Raw genomic sequence first — 27762 nt, 5'->3', positions numbered from 1 at the left:
TCTCCTATATTATGTTTTAAAAGTCTTATTTTTTTGCCTTTCACAATCTACCTGAAATTGATTTTTGTATATTATACAAATAGGAATCTCACTGTCCCAACTCCATAACTGAAGTTAATCTTATCCCCACTTACCTACTATAACACCACTGTTATACATCAAGTGTTTATGTATAGGCATACCTTTTCTTACTGTGCTTTGCTTTATTGTCCTTTGCAGATACTGCAGTTTTTACAAATTGAAGGTCTGTGGCAACCCTGCGTTGTCACGTGATGGTTAACTTTTTTTTTTTTTTTTTTTGCGGTACGCGGGCCTCTCACTGTTGTGGCCCTTCCCGTTGTGGAGCACAGGCTCCAGACGCACAGGCTCAGCAGCCATGGCTCACGGGCCCAGCCGCTCCGCGGCATGTGAGATCCTCCCGGACCGGGGCACAAACCCACGTCCCCTGCATTGGCAGGCGGACTCCCAACCACTGCGCCACCAGGGAAGCCCCATGGTTAACATTTTTTAACAATAAAGTATTTTTTTAAATTTACTTTCTTGAAGTATAGTTGATTTACAATGTTAATTTCTGCTGTACAGCAAAGTGATTCAGTTATACATATATATATTCTTTTTAATATTCTATTATGCTTTATTATAGGATACAACAAAGTATTTTTAATTAAGGTATGAATACTGTTTTTTTAGACACAACACTATTACACATTTAATAGACTACAGTATAGTGTAAACATAACTTTTACATGCATTGGGAAACCATGCAATTTGTGTGACTCATTTTATCGCAACATTTTGCTTTACTGCAGTAGTCTGGAATTGAGTCCACAATATCTCCAAGGTATGTCTGTATAGTGGATCTTTTTTCTGGGTTATTTATTATGTTCCATCTACCCATTGGAATATCTCTCTGACAATTCCATACCATCTTAATTACTAGTTTTTTAAAATGCATTTTGATACCTCTAAGGCAAGTCCCTTCCAGCTTACTCTTCTTGGCTATTATTAATATTTGCATTTCCATATAAACTTTGGATTCAGCTTATCAAGTTCACAAAATTAACAAATATGCAAAGAAACAAACACTTCTGTTAAGAAATAGATCAGGGCTTCCCTGGTGGTGCAGTGGTTGAGAATCAGCCTGCTAATGCAGGGGACACGGATTCGAGCCCTGGTCTGGGAGGACCCCACATGCCGCAGAGCAACTAGGCCCGTGAGCCACAACTACTGAGCCTGCGCGTCTGGAGCCTGTGCTCCGCGACAAGAGAGGCCGCGATAGTGAGAGGCCCGCACGCACACTGCGATGAAGAGTGGCCCCCGCTTGCCACAACTAGAGAAAGCCCTCACACAGAAATGAAGACACAACACAGCAAAAATAAATTAATTAATTAATAAACTCCTACCCCCAACGTCTTCTTTAAAAAAAAAAAGAAGTAGATCAATTTGTAGAGAACCAACGTATTTATAATACTGAGTCTTCCAATCCATGAAAAAGGTTCTCTTTTTTTGACTTAAGTCTTCTCTAGTATCTTTCAATAAAATTTGGAATTTTCTCCATAATGGATTTGTACATCTTTTGTAAGGTTTATTCCTACGTCAACAGCATTAAAAATATAAACTATTCGTAAACCAGTTCATTAATTCTCTATTCTGCTAAGTCTAATCTGCTATTAAACCCATCTATTGAGTTTTTGTGGGTTTTTTAATTTATTTTATTTATTTTGGCTGCGTTGGGTCTTCGTTGCTGCACGCGGGTTTCTCTAGTCGCGGAGAGTGGGGGCTACTCTTCGTTGCAGTATGTGGGCTTTTCATTGCAGTGGCTTCTCTTGTTGCAGAGCACAGGTTCTAGGTGCGTGGGCTTCAGTAGTTGCAGCACGTGGGCTCAGTAGCTGTGGCTTGCAGGCTCTAGAGCCCAGGCTCAGTAGTTGTGGCACATGGGCTTAGCTGCTCCATGGCATGTTGGATCTTCCCAAACCAGGGCACGAACCTGTGTCCCCTGCATTGGCAGGCGGATTCTTAACCACTGTGCCACCAGGGAAGTCCCTCTATTGGGTTTTTAATTTCTATTATTCTATTTTTCAGTTGTAAGGTTTCTATTTGGTTCATTTTAAATATAATTATAATTAGTTCTCCATATTGAACATACTAATCACAATCAAGTCTGTGTCTGATAACTGGGTTACCTGGGGGGTGGTATCCTGTTTCTACTCTTTTTTCCCTCTTTGTCCTATCTCTTGATGTACTTGATAATTTTAAATTGTACACCTGACACTTCGTGAAAAATTAGACAGGCTCTATATATTATCTCCTTCCAGCAACAGTTCACTCTATCCTATGGCCGGCAGATACCGTGAGAATCACCTTAATATAATCAGGCACTGAACTGATTCAAGGGTGGAGTTTTACAGGGCTCATTCTGCCTGAGTTCCCACTCATGGGGTGTATTCCTCTAGTGGTGCCAACTGAGAGCCTAGGATGTTTACTCATACCCCTCCTCCTTGTGAGTGGTTCCAAACTCATACTGCCTCCTCAACCTAAGACTGCTGAGAACTTGGCTATGAATTTCAGAGGCTTTCTGCTTAGCTTTTTAGCATCTTGTCTTTGAAATGTAGGAATTCAGCATATCCCTTGAGGGGGAAACTCAAATTATCTGGCTCACTTCTTTGTAGCTTCCTTTTCTCCCAAATCTTGGCTCCTAAGATATCGGCTGCCTGGCAGACAGAACAGCAACTGTTGTCTTTTCAGCCCTGTGAGACTGTTAGAAACTGTGCAGTCTTCTTTGCCTCTAGCTAATGCCCTCTGCCCAGATTCTCAGCCTCTCACTCTGTACCAAGAATCAGTAAATACTCTTAGGGAAAACTGGCAGAATGTTGACTCATCTCTTTGCAGCAAGGATCTTGGCCCTTCAAGTCCTAATTGCCTCAACAGTTCTCCAAAGCCTTCCTCAGATGTTGTTTGTACTTTGGCTTTTCCAGCATTTTTTTGGATAGAAACTGCCAGAGCTATACCATCAGAGGCAGAAACAGAAGTTTCTTACTAGTATTACTTCTTGATAGGAACAATTTTAGTAATGAGATTTGAACAGTTTCACAAATATATGCCACCAGTATACTATTGGGTTGGCCAAAGTGTCTTCTGTTTTTAAGTAAAAATAAAAGGCACATTTTTCATTGTCACCAAGAACTTTATTGAACAACGTTGTCATCCTTTTGTTCCACTACCTTCTGCCATTTTTCAGGCAACTTCATAATTCCATATTCCCAAAACGTTTTATCTTTTTGAGCAAAGAACTGTTCCAGATGCCTTTTACAGTCTTCCAGGGAATTGAAATTTTTTCCATTAAGAGAATTTTGTAAAGACTGAAATCAATGGAAATCTGAAGGTGCAATGTCTGCTAAATATGGAGGATGAATCAGAACTTCCCAGCCAAGCTGTAACAGTTTTTGCCTGGTCTTCAAAAAACACGCCATCTTGCGTTATCCTGATGGAAGATTATGCGTTTCCTGTTGACTAATTCTGGACGCTTTTTGTTGAGTGCTGCTTTCAGTTGGTCTAACTGGGAGCAGTACTTGTTGGAATGAATCGTTTGGTTTTCCAGAAGGAACTCATAGTAGAGGATTCCCTTCCAATCCCACCATATACACAACATCACCTTCTTTGGATGAAGACCGGCCTTTGGTTGGTTGGTGGTGGTTCATTTTGCTTGCCTACGATCTCTTCCGTTCCACATTATTGTACAGTATCCACTTTTCACCTCCTATCACAATTTATTTTAAAAACGGAACGTCTTCATTACGTTTAAGTAGAGAATTGCATGCGGAAATACGGTCAGGAAGGGTTTTTTTGCTTAACTTACGTGGAACCCAAACATCAAAGCGATTCACATAACCAAGCTGGTGCAAATGATTTTCAGTGCTTGAGTTGGATATTTTGAGTATGTTAGCTATCTCCCGCGTCATATAATGTTGACTGTTCTCAATTAACGTCTTGATTTGATTGCTATCAACTTCAACTGGTCTACCCGACATGCAGCATCATCCAGTGAGAAATCTACAGCATGAAACTTCGCAAACCACTTTTGACACGTCTGATCATCACAGCACCTTCTCCATACACTGCACAAATCTTTTTGTGCGTTTCAGTTGCATTTTTACCTTTCATGAAATAATAAAGCATAATATGCCAAAAATGTTGTTTTTCTTCCATCTTCAATATTAAAATGAATGGCTACACAAAAATTCACCAATTTTGATGTCTTTTTTTTTTTTTTTGCAGTACGCGGGCCTCTTACTGTTGTGGCCTCTCCCGTTGCGGAGCACAGGCTCCGGACGCACAGGCTCTGGATGCACAGGCTCAGCGGCCATGGCTCACGGGCCTAGCCGCTCCGCGGCATGTGGGATCTTCCCGGACCGGGGCACGAACCCGTGTCCCCTGCATCGGCAGGCAGACTCTCAACCACTGCGCCACCAGGGAAGCCCGATGTCTTTTTTTAAATGCACGTTGATAGGACAGCTATCACATACAATCTAACAAAATTGTTTCAAATGAAGTTAAAGACAACTAAGTGCTACTAAAGTCATCTTACGGAAAAAAACAACTGAACCTTTTGGCCAACCCAATATACATTTTTTTTTAAATAAATAAATAAATTTATCTATCTATTTATGGCTGCGTTGGGTCTTTTTTGCTGCGCGCGGGCTTTTTCTAGTTGCAGCAAGTGGGGGCTACTCTTTGTTGCAGTGCATGGACTTCTCATTGCACTGGCTTCTCTTGCTGTGGAGCAGGGGCTCTAGGCACACAGGCTTCAGTAGTTGTGGCTCACGGGCTCAGCAGTTGTGGCTCGCGGGCTCTAGAGTGCAGGCTCAGTAGTTGTGGTGCATGGGCTTAGCTGCTCCGCAGCATGTGGGACCTTCCCGGACCAGGGCTCGAACCCATGTCCCCTGCATTGGCAGGTGGATTCTTAACCACTGTGCCACCAGGGAAAGCCCTCCAATATTTTTTAAATGCATTTCCCATATGTGAATTCTATCTATTCTTAAAGGTTCAACTCAAGCAAATAAAATAGTGACTATGTGTATTCTATAAACTACCAAGCTCTATAGAAATATATGTTTCATTTATTTATTTATTCTTGTAAATTTATTTACTTATTTATTATTTATTTTTGGCTGTGTTGGGTCTTCGCTGTGGCACGGGGGCTTTCTCTAGTTGTGGCAAGCAGGAGCTACTCTTCGTTGTGGTGCATGGGCTTCTCATTGCAGTGGCTTCTCTTGTTGCGGAGCAGGGGCTCTAGGAACATGGGCTTCGGTAGTTGTGGCATGTGGGCTCAGTAGTTGTGGCTCACGGGCTCTAGAGTGCAGGCTCAGTAGTTGTGGCATGTGGGCTTAGTTGGTCCACGGCATGTGGGATCTTCCCGGACCAGGGCTTGAACCCGTGTCCCCTGCATTGGCAGGAGGATTCTTAACCACTGCACTACCAGGGAAGTCCAGATATATTTCTTTTAAAGAGCTTTTTTGAATTACCCAGCTCAGTGATTAGTGATCTTATGTGAATTTATTCTCCTTTAATCCTCCTTGAGAGTTAACAGAAAGTAAATGCTAGTGAACAAAATATATAAAATACAACGAATTCTCAGAACACTCTGTTAATACTTACATGTTTCCATTCATGTAGATAAGGAAGATATATCTTCCCGTTAGCATCCACATGCTTTCCTGTTTTAATAGTCATTGAACTAGTAGGCTTAACAAAACAGATAGGGGGATTATATGGGTATGTGTCCAGCAGCCACAGGCATATTGGAATATTATATGTAGTACCTGAGAGAGAAAGAGAAACTTCAGTTACTCTACTTTTATTATTTTTCAATAATGGCTTAGTAGGTAAGCAACAAAGAGCTACAACTAAGCAACACTTTTTTAAAAAAACACAACAAATATTTTATGTTTCAAAGTTCTGTTTAACATCAGTTTCTCAAATTTTCAGTTTGTAAAATACATGAGCAGGATTAAGGAGCTAATTAATCACTACTCTGCCAGTGTAGTAAGTGTACTTACTGCCATAAAAACGTTATTCACAAATTATCTTTTGGTTCAAGCCATTCTTTGTTATTTGACTCTTGTCACTTCAGTTAATAAAGTTCACTGGTAAAGGATATAGAAGGAAGACCACAGACAACGGTGTCCTTTCGGAAAGTGATATGCTAGACTTTAAATTCCCTTGCCAAAAGTCACACTGTAAGACCTAATTCAAGTGTCAAACAGATGCTGACTGGGGGCCACAGCTTGACCAATGAATACGGCATTTTCAGTGGTAGTTTCACAATCAATGATGTCATCCGCCTTTTTTTGCTTTATGTAATAGAATCTCTCTCAGTTGAGAAATTTGACTATATATAGTCAAAATGAACAGTGTTTCAAAGGATCTGATAGTTAACATATTGAACATAAATCAAAGACTTTTCTTCCTAAGGTTAAAGCCCAGTGTCCCAAGCAACCATTTGAATCACCTAACATAATTCAGATACATTTCCCCCACTCAGAAACAGTTTTACTTCATAAAAGTATATACACATAAAATTCACTTAAAGAAATCAGACAGTTATGGGACTTCGGATTTATTTTTTACCCAAAAGTACTTCTAGAATGAAAAAAAAAGACTCCAATAAAATATATCTTAATACATAAAACATAACTTTATTTCCACCATCTAGAATTCTTTGCTTTGTGAAAATGATGGATTCTCTAGAATTACTTAGGCTTAGGAACTGTGCCGTACAAAAAAATGGTGAAGGAACAAAGGTTTAGTTTAAATAAAATTTACATGTATGTATGCATATGTGTGTGTGTGTGTGTGTGTGTGTGTTTGTGTGTGTGTATGAAAAAGAGAACCCTTGTGCACTGCTGGTGGGAATATATAATTGGTGCAGCCACTATGGAAAACAGTATGGAGATTACTTAAAAATTTAAAATAGAACTACCATATGATCCAGCAATTCTACTTCTGGTTATTTATCTGAAGAAAATGAAAACACTAATTTGAAAAGATATATGCACTCCTATGTTCACTGCAACATTATTTACAATAGCCAAGATATGGAAGCAACCTAAGTACCCACTGATAGATGAATGGATAAAGAAGATGTGGTATACATATACATAATGGAATATTACTAAGCCATAAAAAAGAATGAAATCTTGCCGTTTGTGACAACATGGATAGACCTAGAGGGTATTATGCTAAGTGAAATAAGTCAGAGAAAGACAAATACTGTATGATTTCACTTATATGTGGAATCTAAGAAACAAAACAAATGAACAAACAAAACTAAACAGAAACAGGCTCATAGATACAAAGAAGAGGTGGTTGCCAGAGGGGAAGAAGGTGGGAGAAGAGAAACAGAAGATTAAGGAAGATTAAGGAAGATTAAGATGAGGAAGATTAAGAGGTACAAACTTCCATCTGTAAAATAAATGAATCACAGTATGATATGTACAGTGTGGGGAATACTGTCAATAATTATGTAATGTTTTGTATGGTGACAGATGGTAACTAGATTTATCATGTTGATCATTTTGAGAGGTACAGAAATATCAAATCACTATGTTCTATAACAGAAACTAACACAGTGTTACAGGTCAATTATACTTCAAACACACACAGATAAACAAACAAACAGAAAAAGAGATCAAATTTGTGGTTATCAGAGGTGAGGGCTGGGGGGAAGGGAGAATTGTAGGACAGTAGACACGAGGTACAAACTTCCAGTTATAAAAAAGCAAGGGCGGGCTTCCCTGGTGGCGCAGTGGTTGAGAGTCCGCCTGCCAATGCAGGGGACGCGGGTTCGTGCCCCGGTCCGGGAAGATCCCACATGCCGCGGAGCGGCTGCGCCTGTGAGCCATGGCCGCTGAGCCTGCGCGTCCGGAGCCTGTGCTCCGCGACGGGAGAGGCCACAGCGGTGAGAGGCCCGCGTACCGCCAAAAAAAAAAAAAAAAAAAAAAAGCAAGGGCACTTCCCTGGTGGTGCAGTGATTAAGAATCTGCCTGCCAATGCAGGGGACACAGGTTTGTACCCTGGTCCGGGAAGATCCCACATGCCATGGAGCAACTAAGCCCATGTGCCACAACTACTGAGCCCAGGTGCCACAACTACTGAAGCCTGTGCGCCTAGAGCCCATGCTCTGCTACAAGAGAAACCACTGCAATGAGAAGCCCACGCACCGCAACGAAGAGTAGCCCCTGCTCGCCGCAACTAGAGAAAGCCCGCGAGCAGCAACGAAGACCCAACGCAGCCAAAAAAAAAAAAAAAAAAAGTTAAGTACTGGGAATGTAATGTACAACATGATAAATGTTATGAACACTGCTGTATGTTATATATGAAAGTTGTTGAGAGTAAACATCGCAACTTGATGAAAACTTAAGAATTTCATCACAAGGGAAAAATATTTTTTTGTTTCTCTAATTTTGTATCTATATGACAGATGTTCACTAAGCTTACTGAGGTAATCATTTCTTGATGTATGAAGTCAATCATTACGCTGTATATCAAACTTATATAGTGCTATATGTCAATTACATCTCAATAAAACCAGAAGAAAAAAAATAATAAATGTCTTTAATTATGTCTACGATAGTCTTCTGCCTCCTTCTCTCCCCCACATACCTTTTTCCCTCACCAGAGCTTACTTCCTGGGGTAAAGGCAAAGTCAATAATCCTGAAGTTTACTCGTATTTGCTCTATAAAATGCTGATGCTCAAGTGTTTTTTCCCTCTGCCTGGGATGTCCATTCTGTTATGAATGGTTCACTCATCCTTTAACACCAAATTGAACGTCATTTCTTTGATGACCTTCCCACGTGTTCTTGTTCTCTATAATCTCACAGCACCTTTATATTTCATTATTCTATAACGGGTATAGAATAGTGTAAATATCTATTTATTCCCTGTTTCCCCTATTTGTGTATGTTCTTCCAGGGAAGGTACATCCTTTATTCACCTTTGTATCCCTAGCCCTTTTCCCCCACGCATAGTAGGTACTATATAAAATCAATGGGTAGGTTACTGAGACACAGGTCTTAGCTAGTCACAAGGAATAACTAACAGAGCTGTCCACAGTTGCTCATGAAGCTGAATGCTCCATTATCATTGTAAGTCTTCCAGCAGAGGGTGGCTGACTGACAGAGATGTAATTATCCATCATCAGCATTACATCCATAAATAATAGCTACTTTTGATATACCAGCCTCTGTGCTAAGTCCTTTACATACATTATTACAAATGAATTCTTCTTTGAGTTAGGTACTATTATCCAAATGTTACAGATGCCCATTGTCACAAAACTAATAGATTACAGAGGGAGAACTAAAACCCTACTCTGCCCTGACTGTAAAGCCTCTATCTTAGTCACTATACTATACAGCTTCCCATTGTCAGATAAGTTTGAGTAGGGTGGGAGCTGAACTAGGAGGCAGCTAAGATCCCTTTCTAGTTCTAAGATTCTCTGATTCTATCAAACAAACTCTTCCAGTGCACTGAGGCACTTATTTGTTGATATATCTTGGTAAGGAAGTAGGGGAAAAAAGATGAAAATATGAGGTGCTGCTGCCAAATGAAGTTCAATTAGAATAGGAGGTGAAGTTTCTGTATTATCATGAAAGCCACAAAAAAGCAAGCTTAATTACCTACAATTCTTTGGCAACTAAATGTGAATTAAAATGCATCTATGCTGGAAACACGAATCACATAAGACATTTACCTCTATAAGGCACAGGAATCGTTCCAGTGAGGTTCATTAGTTCCCTGGAACTGCCATCATTAAAAACTGAAAGGTAAGAATAATGAGTTAATCAACAAGCATTCTCACAGATGCTCCCACGTAAGTTATTCTTATGTTTCAGAAACAACAGTTAAAATGCATTATTACCCTTGAAAGGACTAACTTGTTAATGTTCACACATTTTGTCCAATAATAAAGTATCCTTTGTTGATTCATTTAATGGGATCAGCTTTGAATGAGTAAAGATGCTATGAATTACTTGGAAAAATAAATGTTAATGCTACAGTCCCAATAAATATGAGCTCTGGATGCCCAACCAACATGATTATAAAATTACTTAAAAATCACTATTAACTGACACCATATTAAATATTAACCTAATATTTTCAGATGTGTATTCCCACTCACTGTCATTCTCGATCCCAATGTAGTATCCCACAGTATGAAAAAGGAAAAAAGTTTTCACAGTCAAATACGGACATCTTCTTTTAATACAAATATTTCTCACATCGCACAAGTTTTCCTACCTGTAATTGACTGAATAACTAGGGCACATACTTTGTGTTACATGGACTGCTATTATCTGTAATAATGATTTGGAATTAACACTATTACATAGAGGAAAGGCTGTAATGTGCAGTACAAGAACACAGAACTGTACTGTTGACCTCAGTTCTTTTACCTACTATTGACAATTATAAACTGTGCTGTAATTTATTCTGATTTTGTATTTTTAAAAGACCACCGTATTTAATTTTAGGGTTATATTTACTCTAAAAGCATGTTGATGACAATGGTTTAGACTTGGTCCAGCCTGTGTGGCTGTATATATAATATTTGTTCAATGATGTTGGAATCTTTGTCAGTTTATTTTGTTGTTGTTGTTGTTGTTTTGGGGTTTTTTTGCGGTATGCGGGCCTCTCACTGCTGTGGCCTCTCCCGTTGCGGAGCACAGGCTCCCGACGCGCAGGCTCAGCGGCCATGGCTCATGGGCCCAGCCGCTCCGTGGCATGTGGGATCCTCCCGGACCGGGGCATGAACCCGTGTCCCCTGCATCGGCAGTCAGACTCTCAACCACTGCGCCACCAGGGAAGCCCCCTCTTTGTCAGTTTTGATCAACATTTATTCTTTTAGTATTCAGTAAAAACTATACACTTACCATAAAATTCTAGCCTTTGTCACTTTATTCCCCCATTGAAGCCATTTTTAAATTAACTCTAATTTTGGTAATATGAGTTTTTTTGCAGATCTAAATACCATAGTACAGTATGTGGACAGGAAGGAGAATTATGCCCTAGTTTGGGAGAGGACTTCCGGTTCATGACTTTGTTGTTCAGGATATTCAGGATTGATTCCCCCTCTGCTGCCTCTCACCAGGCTCCTGTTTACAAAGCCCTGGAGATGAGTGGGGTTTAGAGTGAGAGTCTCAGCTACAAAATTCAGCTCTTTGCCCTCATTGCCAAGGGCCTCACAATGGGCAGGAGGCAGCATGGGTTTCCCTTGGCCCTGGCACATTTGGTGTTTACCAGGAGACGGGGCTGGAGAGATTGTTAGGATTGGTGGGGCCAAAAAGACTGTTTAAAAAAAAAACAAACCAAAAAAAACCCTCTGAATATTGTCATTTCTTACTTAAATCACAACTTTATTTCATCTCAATAGAAGGTGGACACAAATTGTCACCTACCTACTCTACAGAATTAAGGACAATAGTTTTTAAGTGTTTTCTTCATCTATAAAATGAAAAGGATAGTCCAGAATATAGTTTTACAAAATGTGTTCCTAAGAATATAAAGAGATGCTCTAGAGAGAAAAAAGTTCACTAGTTAATTAACTTTAGAATATACTGAACAATGTATTATCTTCTCTCCCCCCTTGGTGAGGCATAATGACACATTAGCATATTAAAGGCTCTGAGAAATCTTGTTGCAAAGAAACCCATTTAATTTTGTTTAATCTATAAGTGCTCAAACTTAACCTCAGAATCCCCTCTACCCATGCCCCCAAAGCAACATTCTTCACAACTATGTATACTATTTTGGGAAATGATGGACTAAACTATTTTTAACATCACCTCTAGTTCTAAATTTGCATTAGTTCTGTTAGAGTAGTATATTAAAACTTAAAATAACTAAACAAATGTAAGATGTTATTATTAGATCTTGTAATTTCCTATCTCTCACAACTTTTTTTAGGTGAAGGTTAGTCCTACAATGAAAAAACCAACAAACTTAAAGGGAAAATGGGAAACCTACAATTATTAACAAAAAGAGTAAACTCAAAGTATAGTACTTGATATTTTTATTATATAAACTCACCATATGAATCCAATACAGGTTTGAGATCTTTGTATAAAGTAATAACACTGACAGTTTCACGTACAGTTAGGTCTCTGTATTTGTACTGAAAAGGAAAATTACAAATGAATTTAGTTTAAAACCAATGCACATATTTTACTGCTACGTTAATTTTCTTAAAATCTTATTAATAGCACTCTTCTTAAAAGTATAATGGTTCTGAGTGATCATTAACATTAATTAAATAAAGACTGAAAGGACCTCAGTAGCTTTTTCTCCTGCCACCTATTCAAACTTTTACCTCCATTTTAGCTCTTTTTCCAACTTAAAAGGCCCTCCACCAAATCAAATCTTAATCATTCTCAAAGACCTAGTTTACATCACTTTCCTTCTCAATGAATCCTTTTCCAGACTTCCCTTTAGCCCAAAACGATCTCTCCCTCTCCAGCATTCATCGTCAATACTATTTTGCAATTTACCATGTGCTGTATCGTATTCTCATACCCCTGCCTTGTACCACTCCAGTCCAGGAAAACTAGGAACCTTGCTTACACACTCTTAGCAGATTAGGAAATCAGGAGATGGGGATCCCCATCTGTTCACAACACACTGAAGCTCACCAGCTGACAAGCTCCATTCATGCACAAAGCTTTCAATCAGCTTTTAGTGCTTCTCTTAAAAAGGAACAGCTATTCCAAAAAGAAAGACTCCAAGAAACATGTCACAGACGGAAACGGTAAGAAGGAACTAAGAATAAAAATAATGCAAGGAGCAGAAGAAAACTTCAAAAAGAATTAGCATTAAAAATTTCAAAGAAAGAAGAAATGATATTGTATCCATAAAACAAGAACACTCAGAAAAGGACTCTTGGACATAAAAAAAAGTGAGAGTAGAAATAAAACATCTAATAGAAGGATTAGAAAATAAAGTCAAAGAAATCTCAGAGACCAGCACAAAAGACAGTGATAGACAATAAGGGAGAAAATACAAGAAAAATTAGGAAATAAATCCAGGTCTACTCAAAGGCATCTCTTCAGCAGTTCTTGACCTCTTTTGTCCTGAAGCACCAACTTTTCCATGCTATGGGATCAGTACTGTTACCACACACATATTTTTCTTTCTCCTGTCTTATTCACACAAAAACATTCCTTACCTCCCTTCCCCCTCCACCTACAACCAAACTTCTCTCAGTTCCCCTTTACAGCAAAAACTCCTGCAAGGAGCTTCCTACTTTTGCTGTCCGTAATTGCTCTCTTCCTACTCTCTCCTCTTAAAGCTTTTTATTATGGAACATTTCAAAGGTATCCAAAAGTAGAACAGTATAATAAATCCCCTGCTTCAGCACTACACCCAGCTTCAACAATCAACTCATAGCCAATCTTATTTAATCTATAATCTCATTCACCTTTCCCTCCTCCTGTATTATTCTGAAGCAAATGGTAACATCATATCCTATTACCCATAAATATTTTAGTACGTATCTTTAAAAGATAAGAACTTTAAAAAAAAGCCCACAATACTATTATCACACTAAAATAATCACTATTTCCTTATATCATAAAATATGCAGTCTCATCTCATTTTTGTTGTTGTTGTTTGAATGGAGATCCAAATAAAGACCACATATTTCAATGTGAAAATGTCCTTTAGGCCTCTTTTAATCTACAGATTCTCTCCCACCCCTCTTTTTTGATAATAGCTTTACTGAGATATAATTCACATACCATATAATTCACACACTTAAAGTGACTTACGTAAGGCTCAGTGGCTGTTAGTACATTCAGAGTTGTACAACCGCCACCACCATCAATTTTAGAACATCTTCATCACCCCCAAAAGAAATGCACACCCTGTAGCAATCACCCACTCACTCCACCAGCGACATCCCCTTTCACCCTAGACAACTGCTAATCTACTTTGTTTCTATCAATTTGCCTATTCTGGACATTTCATATAAATGGAATTATATAGTCTGTGGTCATTTATGACTACCTTCTTTCACTTAGCAGGTTTTCAAGGTACATTCATGTTGCTGAATAATATTCCATTATATGGATATAACACATTTTAACTACTCATCAGTGGGCCCATTTCTATTTTAACCCCTTCAAACTTACTTGTTGAAGAAATCGGTTCATTTGTCCTATAGAAGCTCCCACAGTTTGGATTTTGCAAACTGCATCCCCTTGGTGTAGTTTAATATATATGTTCCTATTTCCTTTGTATTTCTTGTGAATTAGTAGTTGGATCTGGAAGTTATGATTTTTTTCATGATTTTTTTCTAAATTTTACTTTTTTTTTTCCTCCACTGTCTTCCCCTCTCTCTGGCAAGATCATTTCACAGATGATGGTGTTTTTCCACCAAGTAGCATATGACATCTAGGTATCTCTCCGTGATCTTAACCACTGATGCTCAAAGACTAGACCCATTCTCTTCAAACCCACTCCAATCAGGGTTTTCCACTTTTCACTGAAATTGCTCATTAACGTCACCAGTAACTGCCACACATGGCCATATGCAATGGCCAATCCTCAGTCTTCATCTTACTTAACCTATCACAGCAGCATTTGACCAAGTCAATTCCTTCCTCTTAACACATGTTCTTCACTTGATTTGCAGGTCACCACTGCTTCTTTTTCTCCTCTCTGTGTCTACCCCTTCTCAGTGTCTTTGCTGGTTCTTTCTCTTCTCCTAACCTCTTATCTTAATAATATTGAGCCCCAGGGCTCAGTCCTTGGTCCTCTTCTTTATCTCAACTCACTCCTTTGGTGATCTCCATGCATGGCTTAAAATAACATTTATACACTGATAACTCCCAAATTTAAAAATTCGAGTCTGAACCTCTTTCCTGAACTCCAGACACGTATATCCAATTACCAATTTGATATCTCCACTTGGATATCTAATGAATGTCAAATTTAACATGATCAAAATTGAACTCCTTATCTTCCCCCCAAAATCTATGCCTCTTACAGTCTTCCATGTCTGTATCCTTCTAGTTGCTCAGGACAAAAGCTCTGACATTATCCTGGATGCTTCTCTTTCCTACACATCCACAGTGAGTCTGTTGGAAAACCCTGTTAGCTCTACCTTCAAAAATATCCAGAACCTGATCACTCCTCATTACCTTCATAGCTACACTTAGGTTACTACAACTGCCTCCTTAGAGTTGTCTCTGCTTCCACTCGACTGAACCTCCTACAGTCTAGTCTCAGCACAGCAGCTAGAGCTATACTGTTAACAGATCAGGGGCGTCCCACCATACTCTAATTACAAGTAACAGATCAGGGGCTTCCCACCATACTCCAAGTACAAGTAACAGATCAGGGGCTTCCCACCATACTCCAAGTAAAAGCCAAAGTGCTTACAGTGGCCTGCAAGACCCTCCAAAATCTACCACCCCTTTATTCAGCACTGTTTCCCCTTGCTCACTCCAGTCCAGCCCCCTTAGCTCCCTTTGCTGTTCCTCTATCATGCATGACAAGCTTCTGTCTCAGGGCCCTTGTGCTTGTTTTTCCTTCTTCCTGGAATGTTCTTACTCCAGATTGTTCCAGTTTGCTTCCTCACCTCTTTCAGGTCTTGCTCAAATAGACCTCAGGAAGGCCTTCCTTTACTACTCTATAAAATTGCAACCTATCCTATTCTCACGTTTGAGCACTCTATTACCCTTTCCTGCTTTACTTTTCTCCAAAGTACTTAACACCTTCTAACATGCTACTTAATGTACTTACTGAGTTGTTTGTTGCCTTCTAATAGAATTTAAATTCCACACTGTCTGTTCACTGTTGTATCCCTAGAATCTAAAACAGTGTGAAGTGCATTACAATCTTTAATGTGCCAGCTCTCTCCTACCTAGTTAGTAGTGACTCCACCTCTAGGAATGCTGTAGATGTAGCATGTAAGAATACAGGTAGTTGTCTGTATGAAAAATACAAAAGTTATTTGTGTAAAGCAAGATGGACCAATAGTATAAATATACCTCTCTTAACTGCAAAAACAATGACAGAGAGGTTGTTAAACTAAAAGCTGTATTTAAGTTGGGAGCTAAAATAAATGCTCAAAGGAAAAAAATACCTGTAGTAATATATCAAAAGATAATATACTGTTCTATGTCAGTTATACCTCAAAAAAGACATAAGTAAAAGCAGGTGGCCCAAAGTAACATGTTGGGTGATGGAAATCCCAGAATCAGATAAAGAGTAAAGGACCATCACCCTAGCAATGTGTCCAAGGTCCTGGCTACCAATGCCTACACTGGACCACACCCAACTGAAAGGATAACACCTGAAGCCAGCCCTCCACCAGGAGGAAGAAATTCCACAAATTGCTTCTATTATCCTACTTACTATTCCTACCTATCTATCTCTTCACAGGCTGGAGAGAAAACATGCCGATACTCAGAACTGACATCACCACTTGTAAGAGACTCAGTTTTTCAGAAACCGAGCCAAGAACCAAAAGACAGAATGCCCTCTCCCACCTCTTCCCTATGTCCTTTTTCGTTCTTAGGATATGAAGAGGGTGGAGGGAAAAGACAGGGGGAAGTATAAAATATCTTCTAAAGATGTCCTGCCTCTGTCTTTGAAGGCAGGTTCCTCTACAGAAAGTTTAGGAAAACTAATTATGGTTTTAAAAATTCAAAACCAATATTTGAATATTCCTGTCCTTGTATGTAAATACCTTCATACATATAAATTAAGGAATAAACCTTAAGGGCAATGTTATCAACTTTAAAGATTAAAAAAAATGGTACGGAACAGATACTCTTCAGTTACATAGTATATAAAACAATGTACTTTTAAAAAAAAAGCAATATATAAATGTTACAACACAGACCTCTGCCACAATCTTCTAGGGCTCCCTAAAACTTCCTCTACAACTAAGGATAATTACTTTATCGAAAGAAAATCAAATCAACTATACCTCAATTTTTTTAAAAAAAGAAAGAAAATCAGAAGCCTAGAAGATATGATTAGAACAATCAAGAGAAGCTTTATTTAAAAAACCATCACTCTCTCTTTAGAGATTATTTGCTCTTCAATCAAAGATTATGGGGATGATTTTACTGGGGGGAAAAGTATATTTTTCAAAGGAATAAGTTCATACATAATAGTGTATTTTAATACTATTGAAAACTGTTTACACTTCTTTGCTTCCTACCATTCTTGTTTTGACAAAAGTATCTAAAGCTAATCGTTTAATTGGAGAAGATTCTGCACTCAACCATTTCACATACATCTTATTCCAATTAGCTTTGATAAACTGAAAAAAAACAAAAAACAAAAAAACCACCCAGTTCACTCTGGTATCAGATGCCACATTTTAAGTAGTTGTCAAAATAACTCACGGCTTTAAATACAAAATGCCTACCTCCTTTTATAAAAAAGAAAAAAATACACCGGTCTTGAACGGTGAAGATTAAAAATTTCAAACCAAATAATTCCGCGTTATAAGTAGCATACAATTAAAGGTAGTCACTCTTAGCAAATCAAAGTCCCTGAAATGGTAATGGAATTCTATTTATTTCACCCGATGTAGTGAGGTACCGGTATTCTGGTTTCTCAAGGACGTTTTTACTTATAACTGAGCCAATTCAACCAAAAGTTATGATCTCCCGCGGGTCGGCTATTGAGCTGCGTGAAGAATACAAACTGAAAAGGACACAATCTCCGGGGGCCGGGAGGGAAGGGCGAAGACGCACGAATCCTACACTGGGACACAAGTGGAGGAGTGCCCACGACCGAGTTTTAAGTACAACGCTCTCTTTGTGTTGATAAAAACTAAGAAGAAAACTATACTGCCCCAAAGACTGCTCCAAACTCTCTCCCTGAAGAGAGGAGGACGGGCGGCAGGTGGCAGGCAGCCTCGGCTCCGCGCCTTTGTTGACCGTCGCCGCCCCGCGCCGGCCCCGGCCCAGGATTCCGGCACCGGGCGACAGGCATCCCGGGGCTGGGGCGGCGGAGGCGGCCGGGCACTGCCCGGGGCTTCGGGCTCGCCCGGGGGGGCTCGCTAGGCTGGTCGGAAAGGCCCGGGCGGCGCGGAAGGGAGCGGTGGGTGCGCGCCGAAAGGCGAGCGCGCCGCGGCCTCACCTTGGACACCATTTTCTTGAGCTGGCTCTCCGACCCCGCCATGGCGGCCGCCTCGCGACTCCCGTCCCCACAGGCAGAGGGTCAGCCGCTCCGGGGCTGCCCCAGGCTGCCCCACACAGTCGCACACCGCGGAGCCAACCCCCCACCCCCCCCACCTCTACCAACAGGAAGTAGGCCACCACGCCAGCGCTTCCGGTTCCCTTACGTCACTTCCGAGGTCGGTGACCAAGGGTGGGCGTGGCTAGAGCTTGGCAGGCCGAGCAATCTTATGCAATTTTGTGCTCTTCTCTTCAAATGGCCAGTGTTTTTACACTAGTTCATTATGGTGTGAATCTTTCCAAGAGTGTACTTTTGTTCCGAGGGTGGAAACTGAGCCGGGGTAAGATTGGCAGGTCTTTGACAGTTGCCCTTAGACTAAGAGCGCAGGTGCTGGGAGGGGAAGAAGTACGAAGATCTTGCCAGTGAGCTTAAACGACAAACATCAAGTGGGAAGGCACTGGACTGGAGTCAGAAAACAGTTCTGCCACTGACTTGCCCTTCTGATAATAGCAGGCAAATGCACTCCTAGTTCGGGCTTCAGTTTTTTCCAACTCTAGGATGAAAGGCTTGCAAAAGGCGATGCCCAGCGTCTCTGATTATCAGGTGGTTTTTCATTTTTAAGGTGAAAAGTTCATCATACTACATTCCTGAGGGCAAAGTGCAGAGCCCTTGTTTCACAGGAAGCCAGGCAGTAATTTCTTCTACAGGAAATCATTCCCCTAATCCAAATGCTTGGATTAAGCATTTTAATCCAAGCCCCCATTTCTCCTTGGTGCCCAGACATCCTACCTTCTACCTTGGATTCCGTGTGTGTACTAGCCTGTCCACTAACAAAGTCCAAGTCTTTGAGGGCAGACTCATCTTCAGATCCTCATTGTCTTATTATACAGTGCAAGAGTAGGTACTCTATCTTAATTGAATTTCTATACCCATAGAAGTTCCTCATGGTCATTTATATTAGTCATTATTATTGCACATCACCACCAGTTTTGTAAGTACAGTGCCGTTCGAGGTACTGTAAAGCTTGGGTTTGACGGTGTGAAGTATGATTATTTGGATGATATTAGCATAGTGCTACTGGGGAACAGGCTGTGGTATTAATTCTCTTCTAAATTGGCATCTATGTGAAGGTCACATACACAAAGAGGGCCTAATTGACAACATGTGGAAGCATCATTATACATTGTTGCCAACACACACAAAATAAAGTCTATTTTAATAGGTATCTTTCTTTGGACACTATATATTAGTTAAGCACACAGCTCCAGTCAAACCAAACTATAGGGCAGTCTATCCTTCCCTACATCTCTTTGTCACTTAAAAGTAATGTGCTTTTCAAACTATTCTTAAAGCCACAGCTTACCCAGGAGCACCTTCAGTTACAGCAATTCTACTTTTATCAATTGGAAGAGTGTAGGTAATATATTGTTCAAAAGGTGTTCTTGTTAAAAATAATTTTTTAAAGTTTGAAAACAATTAACAAAATCCATTCTCTTCATTTTGCACTTAAGCCACTTAAAATGAAGTAACTAAATATCCTGGGGACTCTATGAATTATAGGAAAGAATCTTTCTCCTCAATCTGAATATATTTCCTTCCACCCAATAAATTAGGAATCTCCCGGTAATTTTAAAGTCAAAGTTTATTTTATTCAATATTCTTGATATTTAAGAATAACTACAATGTAAATTGGAAAATAAAATATTTATCTGTTACAATATCAAAGAAGCATTTTAATCCAAGCCCCATTAAAAACCATAAGAGACACTGCATGATTTTGGAAAGATGAAAAAAAGTGAAAGTTAATAGAAGCATCATGAATGTCAAATTATCACCAAATCACAGTGAGGTGGTGGTGGTACTGCTTCTTGACTTATATATGGAACTTACTATATGATTTATAATACTCAACACTCAAGGAAATATCTGATAGAATTACTTCTATATTGTGGGCTTCTGTAGGGCAAGGGCTATTATTACTCATCTTTTCACTTCTCAGATTCTAACACAGTACCCGGAATAACAGTAGACGCAATAAGTATTGTTGTAGTGACATGTTCCTTTTATAATTAATGTAGTGAATTCTTAGCAATTCATCTATTTATACAGTATCTTGTAATTAGGTTATTGTTCAAGAGCACAATTAGGTATCTGATATTAGAAAAGGCGACTTTAAAAACACAAGAAATGGTCCTTTTAGTTTTAATTTCTTATTTCATACAAAAGGACAGTGAGGATATACTATTAGAGTTAACACCAAAATAACCTACCCATGCAGTGAAATTACACAGAACTAATGCTCTTCTCTTCAAATGGCCAATGTTTTTACACTAGTTCATTATAGTGTGAATCTTTCCAAGCATATTAAATACTTTTCTACTTAAACATGGAACACTGAATATAATTTCACCTTTTCTTTATGATTTAAGCTCATCATTATAAGCATCCATTATTATTCTAAATCAGCATTAGTTTGACTGTTTCCTCTCTACCTAAGGTATGTCTGACCATATAATCCATCTGGCTCCTATCTCATTGACCAGGTTTGGGTTACCTATAATATGCTATCAAAGCACCTGGGACTTCTTCACAGCACTTATTACACTTGCATTGGACATTTACTTGTGAGACTTGATTACTATGTTTCCATACTAGATTATAAGCACCATGAGGGCTTGGACCTAGTCCAGGTTTGCTCACCACTGTATCTGCAGTGCCCAGTATGGCACCTGGTGTATGGCAGGCTCCCACTTATTTAACTGAATGACTAAATAACTAAACGCCTACTTCAGTGCATACCTCCCCCATTCCCCCCAGCTATTTGCTGAGGGCAAGTCTGGGAAGTCAGAGAATCAGTCTTTCTAAAAACTATATTGAAAAAAAAAGCCCCTACATGAGAATATAAGAGTATAGAACCCCAGCTTTAGGGTCTTGTGGTAACTATTTCCGCTTTTATGCTTTTTCCCTCTTCTCGTACTTAGAAAAAGTAGAGGTTGTATGTAAGTGTCCCTTAGTCATGAGATCTTGGGCACTAAACCTCAATTTCCTCCTCTATAAAATGATGATAATAGTACCTTCCTCAGTGGGTTACTGTGAGGATTAATAAATAATCCTGAGGAATAAAACAATAAAGTGCTCATTCACATTGCCAGAAATACTAGAAGTGTTGATGTTAGTTCTTGCTCTTAGCTGTGCATCACATTCGTAATAATATGCTATCTTTCACATATGAAGATATTGTCATTATTGACCCATCACCAAAGTAAATCATTTCTTCAGGAGTAGTTAAAGGATTTGCTCAGACAATCAGCCCACCCAACCTCTCCCCATTAAGACCAATGGCTTTTACGAAAGCCTCATATTTTGGCTTTAAACTGCTTGGCTTTCATTCATAACCTACTTCCACTAAAAATACACATTCTCTATGGTTCTACTGATGTCACAGTGCATTCTTGAGATGTCGGAGATCTTATATAGCCTAGGAAGAGGTTATAGAAAATTCCAGAAAGGACAGTCCCACTGGAAATTAAAGTACACTTTTTCTTCATATATTAAAAAATTTCATTTTCCTTTTTACTATTTTAAAGTACGTGTAAAATTCTTTTCCATTTTTTTGGTAGCTAATCAATTTGAAGAGGGAAAACAAAATGCTTTATTATCATTACTACCCACTGTTTTTAAAGAAGAAACATTAATAGCTTAAATTGTGGATCCTTTGAGTGTATAGCTGGCACAGATTTTGTAAATCCATACTGGCTTTCGGCTTATCATGGTTATTATAACAGTCAAAGAGTAATTTTCCTTTAAAAATGTATCATTTTCAAAGTATTCCCAAAGTGCTAAAGGTGCTAATTGAGGATACATAATTTTAAAACGATGCATATTGCAGATGAACGTTTATCTCTGCTGTAGGTTTAAAGAACAGTATAGATATCTCAAGAACAACAAAGAAAATTAGATTTTTTTCCTTCTTATCTAACTACCTAAGGATTCATATTACAAAGCCAACCAAGAAACCATCTACCTTAACCAAGCAGTTTGTAAGGATAAATAATAAGACACAGAAGTTCTCAGCCCTATATATATGTTGGTAAAATTTAACGACCTTTCCTTTCAAGTAACTCTGAACTTTAGCATCAAAGTTTCAACTGTTGCTGGAGACTATGTATTGATGATGCACTGCTTTGGAGTTTCTCAGTCACTGTATCTTCTTTCACTGTGGTCCCGATGACTTCAGACACTCCACTGGTTCCAAGGATGCAAGGCAAACTTAAAAACACTTCACTATTTATATCATAATATCCCTGAAATGAAAAAAATTGGGATTATATTAGAGCCGAATCACTGCAAAAAAGATAATACCATAAATATGGATATTTCCTAGCTTTTCTGGTCCTAGAAGTACAAAGTGATACAAGTTGAACTTAAAAAAAATTGTTCATTTATTTTCTAAATTCGAGTCACTGTTTCACAAAATTTTTGTGAAACGGAACTTGGTCAAAGACACCCACTTTATGGGGAGGTAAGCTAGCCCCCTGCAATATGAGTAACAGGCTGGGGGTTAAGAAAAATGTCAGAGTGAATTCCCAGGGGAGGGGTTTAGCATGGACTCTGAGTGCAGTCAAATTTGGTAATCTGTTTTCAGTCTTTCCTTCCATGTTTTACTTCCCTTCTGGTATTCCTAAGTTTTCATGAACATTTGGTTAAGCATTTGTGCCTCATCTTAGCTGTGCTTTAGGGACTCTATACTTGGAATAAAGCAGTAAAGGACAAACTGAACTGGAGAAGCAGACTGATGATTGGCTAAGACCAGTTGGCACGTCGGTCTGGGGTGACCTGGCTGGCTGAGGAGATAAATGACAACAAGAAGTTTGTGGAATTTATAAATGCTTCTTGGGGATTCCAAAAATTAATGGGGGTGAAGGGCAACCTGGTAGAAGCCCAGACTTCCCATAGCCAAGCAGGACAGAGCTTAGACCAAACTGTCTTCTCCCATGTGTTACTCTAAAAGCTGGTGATACTGAAGATACCTGGGTTACAGTGTGAACAGCACTTTTTCTGGCTTTATATTAATAATATAAATATTTTAAAATATGATGAGAGAATGAGAATAGCAATTACCTTTGCTAAAACTGATACAGAATGCACTTTCTTTTTATCATTCACAATACTGTCAACCAGGTCGGCTACTGACAGTCCAACAGACCAGGATCTTTGACCTTTTACTCTTAACAGTTCCATGGCTCTAGGTTATAAAAAACAAAAACAAAACACACAAATCACGATTTTAGAAAATGCACAAAATATGTACACTTAGTTTTAGCTTCTGTTTAAGATATTAATTAGATATTTTTATGACACAGAAGTGAGAGTTATACAGCAATTGTTAGGAAAACCTACAGTCCAGTAATGGAGCTTTTCTTAAAATGTCAGGCAGTTCACAGAGAGTCAATACAAATGGCCTAATAATATAAAAAGATGCTCAGCACCACTAATATTTAACTAAATATGAGTTAAAACAATAAATACATCAGTTTTGCCCATCAAAATTGGCAAAGATTAAAAAGACTGATAACTACTTTTCCAGAAGCTACAGAGAAACAGGCATTCCCATAACTGCTGTTGAGAGTGCAAAATTATTCAACTTTTAAGAGGAAGATCTGGCAACACTTGATCTAGAAATTCCTCTTCTAGGAATTTATCCTATAGCAATATGCTCAAGTGTGCAAAGATATACATGTAAGTATGTTTGTCTTATTTGAGACACAAAAAATTTTGGAAATAATTCATGAAAAGAGGACTTGTTAAATAAATCACTACCAAATGTAGTGCCATATAGCTTTTATTTTTTTAATTAATTAATTTATTTATTTTTGGCTGTGTTGGGTCTTCGTTGCTGCACGCGGGCTTTCTCTAGTTGTGTCGAGCGGGGGCTACTCTTCGTTGAGGTGCACCGGCTTCTCATTGCAGTGGCTTCTCTTGTTGCGGAGCACAGGCTCTAGGCACGTAGGCTTCAGTAGTTGTGGCACGTGGGCTCAGTAGTTGTAACTCACAGGCTCTAGAGCGCAGGCTCAGTAGTTGTGGCACACGGGCTTAGTTGCTCTGCAGCATGTGGGATCTTCCCGGACCAGGGATCGAACCCGTGCCCCCTGCATTGGCAGGTGGATTCTTAACCACTGTGCCATCAGGGAAGTCCCCTAGTGCCATATAACTCTTGAGAAGAATATAAAGTAGATTTATATGTACAATAATGGGAAAATATCCAAGATTTATTATTAAGGAAACAAAGCAAGTTGCAAGATAATATAAATAGCATACATTATTATAAAAATAATAATAAATAATAATGATAATGTTTGCAGAAGCATGGGAAAAAATGTTTGGATACGTGGACACTAAACTGTTAACAGTGGTTGTTTCTGGAGAATGGAATTACCCCTGCTTTTCACTTTCTCCTATATAGATATCTGCAGTATTTAAAGTTTTATCTTTGCTGTATACCAGAAACTAACACAACATTGTAAATCAACTATATTTCAATAAAAAAATAAATAAAAATAAAGTTTTATGAGAGCATACATTCGTTTGTAACTAATTAAAAGTGATACAAATTAAACAAACATGTTTGAATTCCTTCCTTTTAAAAGCTATAAATGCAGCATTATATAGAGAAGCAGATTAGAATGGATTATACAACATACTACTCTTCTCAATAAGAGAATATTCTTTCTAGTTGTTATATTCTAAAAACCATAAACTGCAGGTTTAAAAAGCTAAAAATCACCACTCAGAATTCAGGAAAGGATGTTATTATGTGACAGTAAAACAACAAATGGCATGAAAATATACAGTATGTAGAGTCCACCCTATCGGGGCCAGACCCCAGGAAGGCCTCTGAATAAACACAAAAGATACGAGGATCTGTGCATTATACTTTGTTTTTGCCTGAATTAATAATGTGGGCTATCCATTCATATTAGACTAATTTCCAAATGTATTTATGTGTAATTAATAAATACATATTGATTTTTAAGTGGTATAGACAAATTCTCTTCTACATTTAAGAAAATATCCAATACCCTCAGATATAGGATCCTATATCCTAAATATAGGAGCAGTAAATCACTGCCTACAAATAAGGAAACTATTCTACCCTCTAAAGAGTCAACTGTATATTGAAATATTAAGCTTGCAAAGCACTCTTAGATCTACTTTGAGATAAGAAATCAAAGAATAGAAAACATTGTTCTCATGTACTTTGGTTTTGTCCATACTAGTAAGTTTTGTTTGCAGAAGCCCGGTAAGTACATGCTGTGCAAACAGCTGCTACATTAGCTATGAAGTATATGGTTTTTAGTTGGATAAATGCAAAACTACACTCAGTATTACCTGTTGGACAGCTGCACCTGAGAGTTATGCCTTGTTACGTCCTCTTGGCCACCCCATGTGGGCACTAAAAATTAAATGAAAAACTGATTATATTTCATCAATAACTCTCTTAGGATTAAGATGTGATAAATGATCATCTGCAGTTAAGGGTATTAACTGTATTAAACTGTATTAAACTTTTTTTTATTAACTGTATTAAACTTTTTTTTTTTCTTTTTGCGGTACGTGGGCCTCTCACTGTTGTGGCCTCTCCCGTTGTGGAGCACAGGCTCCGGACACGCAGGCTCAGCGGCCATGGCTCACGGGCCCAGCCGCTCTGCGGCATGAACCCGTGTCCCCTGCATCGGCAGGTGGATTCTCAACCACTGCGCCACCAGGGAAGCCCTAAACTTTAAAGAAACAGTTTCCCCCCTTCTAGCTAGAGTTATATTTTTCCACTGGTGGCACTAAATGTGCTGTACTGATTGCCTGGGGTGAGAAAGACTTTGAGCTGCAGTTCCCCCAAAACATGATCCCCAAAGTCTACTTGCAGCCCCTTACCTGTTCTCTCTCAACAACACTGGGCCATTTTACTGTCCAAGTAGAAAGCTTTCTTTTCTCAGCAGGCAATGCATAATAGGCTCCCATGTGCTGCAAGCACTTGGCATTTGCTCCACTGGGAACCATACATACATACATACATGCCACGCGGCTTGCAAGATCTTAGCTCTGGCCAGGGATTGAACCCAGGCACAACGGTGGAAGCGCCAAGTCCTAACCACTGGACCGCCAGGGAATTCCCACAAGTCTTCTAAACTGCATTCAAGATTAGGCCAGTTAGTGATGTGTCAGCAACCAAGGACAGTTTCCCCTCCTCAAACTGATTATAAGCTTCCAGGGGGCAGGGATCATGTGTTTTTCTTTTGTGTCCTCCAACACAGATTCTTTACCACAGTAAAGAATGCACAGGATGGGCTTCCCTGGTGTCACAGTGGTTAAGAACCCGCCTGCCAATGCAGGGGACACAGGCTCGTGCCCTGGTCCAGGAATATCCCACATGCCACAGAGCAGCTAAGCCCGTGCGCCACAACTACTGAGCCTGCGCTCTAGAGCCCACAAGCCACAACTACTGAAGCTCGCGAGCCACAACTACTGAAGCCTGCGTGCCTAGAGCCTGTGCTCCACAACAAGAGAAGCCACTGCAATGAGAAGCCCGTGCACCACAACGAAGAGTAGCCCCCGCTTGCTGCAACTAGAGAAAGCCTGCACGCAGCAATGAAGACTGCAACGAAAAATAATAAATAATTATTTATTTATAAAAAATAAAAATAGTAAATAAAATAATTTTATTAATAAATAATAAAAAATAAATTTATTTTAGAAAAGAACACACAGGAGATAATATGAGCTGACCTTGCACACAATCCATAATTTTTTAAGTATTTTTATTTATTTATATATTTTTAATTGTTTTCTTTTTTTTTGCTGTGTTGGGTCTTGGTTGCTGCGCACGGGCTTTCTCTAGTTGCAGTGAGTGGGGGCTACTCTTTGTTGCAGTGCTCGGGCATCCTCTAGCAGTGGCTTCTCTTGTTGCGGAGCACAGGCCTTAGAGCACACAGGCTTTAGTAGTTGTGGCACGTGGGCTCAGTAGTTGTGGCTCACGGGCTCTAGAGCGCAGGCTCAGTAGTTGTGGCGCATGGGCTTAGCTGCTCCGCGGCATGTGGGATCTTCCCAGACCAGGAATTCGCAGGCAGATCCATCCTTCCATGCTTCCTCCCTCCCTTCCTCCCTTCCTCCCTCCCTCCCTCCCTTTCTTTATTTATTTTTGGCTGTGTTGGGTCTTTGTTTCTGTGCGAAGGCTTTCTCTAGTTGCGGCGAGTGGGTGCCACTCTTCATCGCGGTGCGCGGGCCTCTCACTATCATGGTCTCTCCTGTTGCGGAGCACAGGCTCCAGATGCGCAGGCTCAGTAGTTGTGGCTCATGGGCCTAGTTGCTCCGTAGCATGTGGGATCTTCCCAGACCAGGGCTCGAACCCGTGTCCCCTGCATTGGCAGGCAGATTCTCAACCACTGCGCCACCAGGGAAGCCCAAGATTCTTAACCACTGTGCCACCAGGGAAGTCCACAATCCATAATTATATTAAACAAAGAGGAAAACATAGTTGCAACTGTTAAGTTGAAAAACATCGAAAAGTTTT

The 27762-nt window shown here is 39.5% G+C and overlaps 2 protein-coding genes across 14 annotated transcripts in view; both read right to left on the bottom strand.

Moving 5' to 3' along the window:
- TSG101 (tumor susceptibility 101) overlaps positions 1-18341 on the bottom strand; it is a 58259-nt gene extending 39918 nt beyond the window's left edge. The window contains exons 1-4 of one of the 3 annotated variants that reach the window (XR_004477936.2): positions 18159-18333; positions 12090-12174; positions 9754-9819; positions 5656-5819 (exon numbers count right to left, since the gene is read on the bottom strand). Coding sequence is in view for 2 of the 3 variants with exons in the window: in XM_004263903.3 (XP_004263951.1) it covers positions 5656-5819; positions 9754-9819; positions 12090-12174; positions 18159-18200 (357 nt within the window). In the remaining variant the exon portion in view is untranslated. Of the gene's footprint in view, positions 1-5655; positions 5820-9753; positions 9820-12089; positions 12175-18158 lie in introns of all 3 variants that reach the window. The other 2 variants (XM_004263903.3, XM_033409046.2) reach the window with 2 other exon arrangements.
- Positions 18342-19824: 1483 nt separating this feature from the next.
- UEVLD (UEV and lactate/malate dehyrogenase domains) overlaps positions 19825-27762 on the bottom strand; it is a 53399-nt gene continuing 45461 nt past the window's right edge. For 10 of the 11 annotated variants that reach the window (XM_033409108.2, XM_033409115.2, XM_004263904.3 and 7 more), the window contains 3 exons: positions 25587-25650; positions 23319-23442; positions 19825-22501 (listed from right to left, as the gene is read on the bottom strand). In XM_033409108.2, coding sequence (XP_033264999.1) covers positions 22334-22501; positions 23319-23442; positions 25587-25650 — 356 coding nt within the window. In that variant the 3' untranslated portion in view covers positions 19825-22333. The other variant, XM_033409125.2, reaches the window with a different exon arrangement.

The sequence above is a fragment of the Orcinus orca genome, chromosome 8, assembly GCF_937001465.1.
Source record: "Orcinus orca chromosome 8, mOrcOrc1.1, whole genome shotgun sequence".
In the NCBI taxonomy this organism is placed as follows: Eukaryota; Metazoa; Chordata; class Mammalia; order Artiodactyla; family Delphinidae; genus Orcinus; species Orcinus orca.
Note: the sequence above shows the minus strand (reverse complement) of the source record. Positions and strands in the feature narration are given on the sequence as shown.